Raw genomic sequence first — 10702 nt, forward strand, 5'->3', positions numbered from 1 at the left:
ACCCCACCCCACCCCTTCCCTCACAACAGACTTACCAGCCAGACCTGGCTGTTCTCCATGCTGCTGGGCTGTGCTTTTTGCCACCTGCATACTGTGCTGTGACTGCACGCATGCATGGATGTATGCATGCACACACACAGCATTTATTGGCAACATGATCAGCCACATCAGTCCCAAAAAAGCCGATACTGTTAATTTTCCTTATATCAGTGCCAATCCCATATGGGAGCAATGTGTCAGTGCACCTCTAGTCATTAATTGTACTGTTCAACCTGTTCAACCATATCAATCTTCTGGATTGCTTTCAATAGTCACCAGGGGATTGATGCTGGTTCTGGTAGACTCACAGCCAATCTGGGAGGGTTGGCAAACCTTGCCCACACTCAAATGCAATAATTTTCCTAAAGATGGGGCCTGGTTTGAGGGGCTGTCCTGAGGTCACTCTCCATGTTCCCTTTGTGACTTAAATGGGTATAGCACACTGCATATGTGGTGACCGTCATAAGGCATATATATGAGTGATGGTTAGGACCCATGTCCTTCCTGCCTCCTTGCAGAAGCACTCCATGGGCTGCTGCGTGGAGCTTGTGGACTGCAGCTGTGCTTACAGATTCACAGGGCATTTACATCTGCCTGGTTATAACTTGTAATTTCATTGAGACAATTTTCACGGCTTCCTTATAGTTGGGATGAGTGACTGCCTATACAGCAGCCAAATTGCACAGCTTTCTTGCAGAGCATTCACTTTTATTGTTCCTATTACTACCATGTTTTCTGTCATAATATACATTTCTGAAAGGCAGAATAAAGACACAAAAATCTTTCCTTGTAGCAAGTGAGTAGCAGCAACTGGTTATTGTTCTGCTCCCTGTATTTCTCATATATAATGCACACTATGATTTCCAGCAGGTAGTTTTTGGAAAAAAGGTGTGTACATATGTGAGAACATATGGTAGTTTATTTTGTTGCATTACTTCATTTCACTTTGCTGCTCTGGAGTTTTAAACAGTCTGGTGTTTAAAATCCGTGGGCCCCTCAGTCAAGGCAACACAAGATCAAGTGATTTGGAAGATAAAAAAATTGACTGAAACAATATTTGGAGAGTATTTTGTAGAAAAGTATATATTTTTTACAACTCAGAACTTAACAGTGTTTTGGTTTTCAGATTTTTTGAATGAAAAATGTTGATAAGATTTTCTCCAAAAAAATTCCATTTAGTGAGAGGCATTTTTAACAGGAAAAATATGTTTGAAATTATAGACTTTTTTGTTTTTTCATAACAATTCTGGACTGCCTAGCACTTCACAGAATAAGGAAAGTTTGGAGTCATATAAAATAAAAGAAGTGGAGTCCTAGAGAATTAGCATTGAAATTAACCTTAAGATTCTGTGGGTTAAGGAAGGTACAGGGCAACCCTTGACTTGCCCAGATTAGTTTGTTCATCCTCTTATCATCGCACAATGATCTTTGTAGGAATTTGTCCTTGAAGTTAAAGCTGTCCTGACTTTCATTGCCAAGAGTGTTTTAATTTCTCTTTTGCTCAGTTCTAAATTTATATTCACCCAAATAATTCTTCCAGGAAATTAGTAATTTGTTCTAAAATTATTGCCCCTTTAATAAGGGGGCTGGGCTAAATGACCTCTTGGGCTAGATAGAGACAGTCAAAAAGCCTGAGGCTGAATTGATTCAGTCTTTGCAGGTTAGTCTAAACTGCACAAATTAAATTGAAACAGAAGTGAATAGACATTTAGCTTTGACTCAGGAAATGCAGCCACATGCCTGCAGTGGCTCAGGCCAGAAGCCCGGGGGCACTAAAGCGTAACTCTCTGGCTGTGTGTTCATTTCCTCTTCCTTCTGCCCCCAAAGTCTCAGGGATTTGCAGTCCAGAATTACAGCAGCAGGACTCTGCAGGTTTGCTCATCACTTCCTTTTCCTGCTTCCAGGTGTCTCTGGGATTTGTAGTCCACATTTGCAGCCAGCAATAAGTTTGAGCAGGGGAAAGGGTGTTTAGCACCCCGCCCCCCCTGTAGACTGAGCTGCATTCCCAGTCAGACTTGCCCTCCCACCCCCATCAGCCAACCCTAACTACTCCAGCTAGAGAGCAAAGGGGAAGGGCCAACCCTGCTCTCTGGAGCAGACAGCCCAGCCCAGGGCTGGAAAGTATGCTGGGGGACTGTGATTTAACTTGAACCAGGGAGGGGTCTGGGAAAGAACTGGTTTGACCTAAATCAGTTAAGTCTGATACTACATTCAACCAGGTTTATCTTAAACCAGTTTCAGCCATTTTGAAACTGGTTTATATGCACTGAGCTTCTGTTCTGTTACAGGTTTAGACTAGTTTCTGATCACTTCATTCAGTTTATGTGTAACTTCTGTCCCTAGCCTTCAGGTCCCTTCTAGCCCTGCTTTCCTGTGATCCTATGATAGATTGCTTACCAGGGTAACAAAAGAAGGACCTTCTCCCTTTCATGGAATAGCTGGCCCCACCTCTTGTTAATGTTGCCTCTTCCTTCTCAGGCATCATGCCAAGTCACAGTACTTTTCTGTTCATCTCACCACCAAACTTTGTTAGTCAATTGGTCCCCATAGACTAGAAACTGAATCCACAAATTTTACCTTTACCTACATCTGGTGGGAGCTGATAAAGCTGTATGGGGCACTGTCAGGATTTGCTTTATTAAAAGTATAATCAAATATTGGGAGGAAGGGAAAATCATTCCTAAAACTTGTTTCTAAAAAAAATATGTAATTTGTTATTCAAGCTATCCACACTAATCACGGCAGAGTGCTTCTAAAACAAGCTTGTCTTTGGCCATTATAATGTATAAAAAAGACATAAGTTAAGGTCAGCATCACAGCTCTCCTGCGAGGAGTTAATTGTTTTTCCCCATATCACAGAAAGAAGAATTTTTTCCACAAGGAGTTTGGGGTTTAGTTAGGGATAGACTCTGACCCTTAATGATCATCTCTACAGTCACTTGTACTCCAAACTCCCATTTCCCTTTCACTTTGTCACTCTATATACTTATTTGTATGGAACTACTTAATTTGCGGTTTTGCAGATTTCACGGAAACTGCAAAATCTGGGATTGTCCACAAAACTGGCAAAATCCATGAAATCAAGAACAAAAACAAACTTAGTAAAAATAAAGTGCTGGCTCCCCAGTGGGAGCCAGTAGTCCTTGCTGCTTGGAGAGGCAGGTTCCAACTGGTGGGGGGGCATGAACGGCAGCAGATATGGTGGCTGCCCCATCATTCTTCTTCCTCCCACTGAGTCCTCTCCACCAATCAGCACCAAGGGGTGGGGTGGCATGAAGGGCAACAGTCAAGATGGCAGCTGCCCCATTGTCCTTCCTCCACCTCTGGGGCCTCCACTAAAAAGTGCTGAGGTGCAGGGCCTCTTGGCCAATCAGTGTCAAAGGGTGAGGCCACCGTGAAATGCCTGTAAAATTTGCTCTGAATGCCATGATCAGGCCACAAAAAAACCTCTCCCTCACTGCAGTTTAGGGAGGTCCCTACTCATTTGCCACCCAATGTAAAAGGTCTGGGCTGATCCAGGTGAATGCTGCACTGAGATTTTCCTGTTTCCATCAATGACTCGGAAAAATGCTGAGCAAAGATTTTACACATCACATGTTATTCTGCTGCTGACAGTATGAAACAGAGCATCTTGTGCGGCTTTGGCTCCTGCTGCATCATTCATGTGACTGCTGATAGAACAGAAAATGTAAACTGTTAATTTCGCAGCACAGATAACATCAGCTATTACACAGTTTTTAATAATCCCTGAAAGCTGCCGACAGTTTTACTGGGTCAGCTTTAGAAAGAAGACCTCAACAGATTTCTTGCATTATTTCCTTTGTTCTGTAGCAGGTCCCTATTAGTTGGATAGTTTCAAGCTTCTCCTTTGTGCCATGCAACTTGATTTAGGAAGTCAGCCTTTCTGACTGGGTCGTTGCGTTCTTAAAATGGTGTGTTTTCTCCCAGTGACTTCCTCCTTCACAGACTTTTCCTCATTAGTTCACAAGTTAAGTCTTAGCTGTTATCCTAATGTTTAAGATTTCGTTCTTATTCATGGGATAACCTAAGCTCCTGTTCACTGGCACTCTTTCACAGTTATATTAGGGGATGCTGCACAAGATGGAGACGCTTTTACTTGACCAGTCACCCTTTCCCCATCCAATGGCTTAAGAGCCCAGCTGAGTCATTAATACAACTTTTTGCCTTCTAGAAGAGCAGGATGCCTGTCAAGTTACGAGATTTGTACACTACCCAAATGGCAACAGTCTCAGGCCTCATGTGTATTCAGAGACTTTGGATCTGCAACCTGCTGTAATCTGTCTACTGGTAGGAGAGCCACTGGGGTTGGTAGAGAAATCCTGTCCCTCCTACTCCTGGGTTGCAGCCTAAGCACCCTGTGAAGACTAACTGAAATCAATGGATCTTCAAACTACTGCCTCTCTCATTAGCAATGTTTTCCACTTACCTCCCAGGCACCTGTACCCCAGCTACACAAAGCCTGTTGTTTCATAGTTGGTAGGGTTGGAAGGGACCTGAGCAGATCACCAAGTCCGACCCCCTGCCATGGCAGGAAAGAGTACTGGGGTCAAACGACCCCAGCAAGGTGTTCATCTAGCCTCCTCTTAAAGACCCCCAGGGAGGAGCCAGCACCACTTCACACCAGATCCTAGCCACCCTGACAGTGAAGTAGCGCCTCCTGATATCTAGCCTAAATCTACCCTCTGCCAGCTTGTGACGGTTATTTCTAGTCACTCCTGGTAGTGCTCGGGGGAACAGGGACTCCCCCAGTGCCTGCTGGTCCCCTCTGACTAGTTTGTAGCAGGCCACTAGATCCCCCCCTCAGCCTTCTCTTGCGGAGGCTGAACAGGTTCAGGTCCCGTAGCCTCTCCTCGTAGGGCCTGCCCCACTGCCCCCTGATCATGCGAGTGGCCCTCCTCTGGACCCTATCCATGTTGTCCACATCCCTCCTGAAGTGCAGTGCCCAGAACTGGACGCAGTACTCCAGCTGTGGCCTGACCAGTGTCGCATAGAGGGCGAGTATCACCTCCTTGGACCTGCTCGAGATGCATCTGTGGATGCACGACAAGGTATGGTTGGCCTTCCTGACCGTGTCCCCACACTGCCGGCCCATGTTCATTTTGGCATCAATAATGACTCCAAGATCCTTTTCTGCCTCTGCACTGATAAGAAGGGAGTTTCCCAGCCTGTAGGTATGCTGCTGGTTCTTCCTCCCCAGGTGCAGCACCCTGCACTTGTCAGTGTTGAAAATCCTGTTCTCATCCGCCCACCCCTGTAACCTGTCTAGGTCCAATCACAGCCTATTCCTCCCTTCTAGCGTGCCCACTTCTCCCCACAACTTAGTGTCATCTGTGAATTTGGACGAGGTGCTTTTTACCCCCTCGTCCAAGTCACTGATGAAGATGTTGAACAGTGTGGGCCTGAGGACCGAGCCCTGTGGAACCCCACTGCCCACATCCCTCGAGGTCGAAAACGACCCATCCACCATCACTCTCTGGCACCGTGCGGTCCTCCAGCCAACTAGTGACCCATTTGATTGTGTAGGTGTCAACGCCACAGTCTCCTAGTTTTTGTTGAAAGAAGCACCTCTGGACAGAGAAATCTAAGCCTCCTTATCTCTTCATCTATGGGGGCTGGACTAGATGAACTTATGAGGTCCCTTCCAGCCCTACTTTCCTATGATCTATTGAAGGGTTCACTCTCGGACATAGGTCCAGAGATTGTTCATCTTCCTCTTGTATCTTTCACAGCTAGGATAGCATGAGGTACATATTATCTATTCTTTTGTAAACAATCCCCTCTCCCCAAAGGCCCATACTTTTGTGATTGTATTACTGACATTGATTGAAAAATAAAAATACAGAAACATTACAAAGGTATTAAAACCACATCTTGATATTGGGGGAGGTAAGTTTCTCTAGGGAAATATTGAAAAATAAGTGTAGGGAAATGAATGAAAATCAATAGGAACTCTACCCTGATTTTTTTTTCTTTTCTTCTCTGTTTTCCCTCTTACCACCTTTTGTCCTAGAAGTTTGTTTAGCAAATATGAAATTTGAAAAAGCCATCCTGGTCTTAGGCCTAGTTTTTTAGCTTAGGATCACTTGCTAAAAACAAAATTGTGTTACTTCAACCTGGTCACAGTCTTCTAGTCCAAGACTGTGCAATACTCAGAAAAGATGGTGATGGGAGCCATATAAATACCATAGGTAGATTGGATTGGATTGGCTTCCTCAGATTATCAGCTGATACTTTGGCGTCTACTGATCTACGTAAATTCTTGCCTTAGATTTAGTGTGTCTATAGAAATCAGTATCTTTTGTTAAAATGAATTATTTTTGTTGCTGATGTTTTGCTCTTCAACCTTCAGACCATGTCTTCCATTAAGATTGAGTCTGTTGTGAAGGACAAGAACAGGATGGGAGAGTGCCCCGTATGGGAAGAGAGGGAAAATGCACTTGTATATGTGGATATTAATGCACAAAAAGTTTGCCGCTGGAATACAATCACCAATGAAGTGCAGAGTGTGTCTGTGGGTAAGATGGCGCTCTTCTGGATCGTAAAACCTCTTTGCTATGTTAATGCTTTTTTAATTTCTTTCTGCTATGAGTGGATCTGTCTGCTTTTCTGTAGCATTGCATTTTCCTTCACTGAAGGGAGACAAGTGAACTGTACCCTTGTAGTTAATTGGTCAGTATAGTATAGCTCAAGCCAACAAGACAGAGGTTTTATTATTAGATATATTTGTCAGTATTTCTTTAGGTAAATACAAAACCAACATGAAGGGGTGTGGTTTTTCTACACTCAAGAGATAGAATTAGTTACATTTGTTGGAATGATCCAAAGCTGTGAGAACACTGAGCCTACTGACTGTGTTAATGATATCAGTAGAAAGTGATAAGATAAAGTTGCAGGGGTGTAGATTGTAGCCATGTTGGTCTAAGGACATAGGCAGACATGGTTCTTTGGGTGAATCTGATATTGGCAATTTCTTCAAAGTGTCTCCTTTGCCTAATTTAGCATTGTCTTACTCTTTGCTGGCTTCAGCCTCTTGTCCTCCATCCAGATATTTGTTTCAACCATGACCTTAGAAAGCTTAGATGGTGAGGTAAGGCTGAGATAAGGCTGAGGTTTGTTCCCAAAGTTTTTAAGAAAAGTTAGACAAACACTTGTGTAAGATGTTCTAGACAGGGATAATCCCTAGACTAAATGACCTCCTGAGATTCCTTCCAGCCTGGCTTTTCTGTGATTCTATGGCTGTAGCTCAAAGGAGCTAATACAGTCTTGTTGCAAAAAAAGAAAAGGCCAACAGTATACTGGGTTGTATTAACAGGAACATCTCAAGGGAAGTGATTCTTTCACTCTATTCAGGACTGGTGAGGCCTCATTGTGTCCATTTTTGGGCCCCATGCTTCAGGTAGAACATGGACAGAGTGGAAAGATTTCAGCACAGAGTGACAAAAATGATTAGGGGCCTGGGGAGCAAGACTTATGAGGAAAGGCTGAAAGAACCAGGGTTATTTCATCTGCACAAGAGTAGGCTGAAGGGGGATTTTGATAGCAGTCTTCAAACACCTGAAGGGTGATAATAGAGAGGATGGAGATGGACTTTTCTCTGTGGCCATAGAGGCAGAGCCATCACTAGGGGTGTGCAGGGCATATCAGCCTGTGCAGGGCCAGGGGGTAGTGAGTGGTTGGATCGGAGGGTGGAGGAGGAGGGGAGAGAGGTGAGAGAGTGCCCGGAGCATGCAGCTGGTGGCTCGTGGTGAGCGGCTGGAGCATGGAGCCAGTGGTGTGTGGCAGCCACAGCAGGGCCTGTATAGCATTGTTCGCAGCGGTCCCCAAAGCACGGGGCCCTGATTTGCTCCCCCCTGCAGGACAGCCCTGCATAGAGGACAGGATTAGGTACAGTGGCCTCAAACTACAGCAGAGGAAATTTAGGTTGGAGATTTGGAGGAACTATGAGGGTGGTTAAGCATTGGAACAGGCTACTTAGAGAGAAGTTGTAGAATCTCTGTCCCTGAAAATTTTCACGAGCAGGTTAGACAGACACTTGGCTGGGATGTTTTAGTCAGGGATAATACTGCCTTGGACTAAATGATGCTGCGAGGTCTGTTCTAGCCCTGCTTTCCTATGATCCTATTATCCTATGCTCCAACACTTGCTGACTTTCTACGACCATTATTTTGCTTGTGTTTTTACAGATGCTCGTGTTGGGTCAGTGGCCCTTCGAGAACGTGGAGGTTATGTAATTGCTCTTGGAACCCGGTTTGCCTTTCTAAACTGGGAAGACCAGTCTGTGACTACTATTGTTGAACTTGAACAGGATAAAACAAACAACAGGTTCAATGATGGGAAAGTGGATCCACATGGGAGATTTTTTGCTGGTATGTTTCCCATAGGATTAACATTTTGAATGAAGTAGGACTATTCCTGTTGTATTTGATACTTTTATGGCCTGGAAATACAGTCCTTCAGGTGAGCCCTCTCATAGCAACAACTAGAATACACAACAATGGGCACTTCTATTATTCTTCAAGTATGGTAAGAGGGGTGTTTGGATACTACTGTGAGACAGCACAAAGGAGAAACTCAGTCTAGACTCAAGCAGAGCTAGACAAAGAGGGGCAGATAGATCTTCTGACCTGTCTGGTAAGTGGTCTCTGCTATTGTTTGCCAGGCACAATTTTGCCCAGCCAGGCAAAATTACAAGTCCATTTATTAGGTATATGAGAGACTAGTATAGACAGGAGGGCCGTTGAAGATCTGGATGTGAAGAGCTCTATACTGCACAGGGGACGTGTCCTGGATGTACAGCATGTGATCCAGCCAGTCTACCTCACAAATAGAAACCTTTTTTGAAACCCTGGCATCTGTGAAGTCAATGGGAATCTTGCCAATGGCTATAGTGCAGCTGGAATTTCACCCAGTGCCTTTTTCTGTCTCAGATTTACATTTTAGGTTCAAATGAAGGGCCTGGTTCAACATACACTAGCTACCGAGGACAATGATAGTGGGAACAGACCCAAGGAAGTATGGCAGTAAATGCTATACTTATCAGCAGTTCCAGAATTGTGTCTTAACAAGTTATGTCAGCTTCCCTCTTTCAGAAACTGTTGATTGTTTATCAGTGATAGTTACTCTAATTTCAGACTCAAGTTTAATGTATTGTGGCTTTTATGTTATATTAACATTAGGCTGCAGCAAGCCTAGGGAATGAGCATAGTTTTGTATATACTGTGTTCGTACTAGCAGGGGATGAATGTACAAGACTTACTTAAATTTGACCCAAATGTTACAAAATAACCAATCTGAACCTTTAAACAAGCTTTTGTAGTATTCCTCAATCCTGGGCATATTTAGGATCACAGCAATAGAAGTGTGGCCACGACCCCTCCAGCAAAGTGGCATATGTGCAGTGAGGAGAACAAGAGCGCATTGTGTGCGCCACATAGGCAAACGGGGTGTGGCCGTGACCTGTTGATGCCAGTGAGCTCTCTGAGCTCGCCAGCATGTCAGCTGCTGGGATCTCTGCATATGCCACAAGCTCTATGAGCTCACTGGCTGTTTAGTGTAGGGTCTGCCCGGAGTCCCTGCTTTCAAGTAGCTCTGGAGTACAAGAGATGAGTGCTGCTGCTTTTTGCTCTTCTCTCTCCTTCCCCATCCCAAATTCAGCAACCGGGGAAAGGAGTGGAAAGGTAGTAGTGCACAGGGGAAAGGTGGTTGTGCACAGTCTCTGGGCTCCAGAGCTGCGTGGAGGCAGGGGCTGAGCGTCACTCCCAGCAGGAGCTCTGCTTACATGCCAGCTCACTGCGCATGCAGTACGCAGCCAAGGGGAAGGATGCGACTGCGCTGCTTCACCCCCTCTGAGTCCATCCCTCAGGCCTCAGCTGAACCTTACATCAAGGAAATCTCAGAAGCTACATACAGTACATTAAAAACTGGGAGAAAGATCTAGGTACAGAACTCTCAAAAGTGGAACTCAGAATATTGGCCAAATACCAATATTCTGCCTCCTCCTCTTTTGCAGCAAGAGACATCTTAATCAAATTGCTGCACCAAATGTATCTCACTCCATGCAGACTTAAGAAAATACCCATGTCATACTCTTGAGCTATGTTGCAATGCTGTATGCAGAAAAGTACCTTTATGCCTATGTGGCACAATTGCTCCATTATACAGGGTTTCTGAATATCTGTAAGAAAAAATATTCACACAGTAATTAACTTGTTGGTCCCCCTTTCACCCTATACTTTCCTTTTGCATAATCTGGGGTATGTAAATTCATGAGGTATTTTTCAAGCTTCCAGCCATATATTACTGTAGATTTCTGTGCATCCACCTCATCTTAGCAGTTACCTGTGTGATAGAGCATGGAAACGGGCAACCCCACCAAATGAGAGAATAGTCAGAGAAAATGGAGGACTTATCCACTTAGCATAAAATTCCTCATATGTGTCCTTTAGCAACCTGGTTGCCTTGCTACAACAAAAAAGGGAGGAAGGAGGACCCGGGAAACTATAGGCCAGTTAGTCTTACCTTGATCCTGGGTAAGGTTTTTGAGAGAATTATCCTGGCACATGTCCACGAGGGGCCAGCAGGGGAGATTATGCTTAGGGGCAACCCACATGGGTTCATTAGAGGCAGGTCCTGTCAGACCAAC

General features: G+C 44.6%; 1 protein-coding gene across 1 annotated transcript in view; it reads left to right on the forward strand.

Annotated features, from left to right (window-relative positions):
* Positions 1–10702, forward strand: part of LOC109302405 (regucalcin-like) — a 31858-nt gene that overhangs the window by 6762 nt on the left and 14394 nt on the right. The window contains exons 2-3 of the mRNA XM_019523970.1: positions 6410–6575; positions 8244–8426. Of these exons, the coding sequence (XP_019379515.1) occupies positions 6413–6575; positions 8244–8426 (346 nt within the window). The 5' untranslated portion in view covers positions 6410–6412. The remainder of the gene's footprint in view (positions 1–6409; positions 6576–8243; positions 8427–10702) is intronic.

This window comes from Gavialis gangeticus, unplaced genomic scaffold (genome assembly GCF_001723915.1).
Source record: "Gavialis gangeticus isolate Ggan-Ray unplaced genomic scaffold, GavGan_comp1, whole genome shotgun sequence".
Classification (NCBI taxonomy): Eukaryota; Metazoa; Chordata; order Crocodylia; family Gavialidae; genus Gavialis; species Gavialis gangeticus.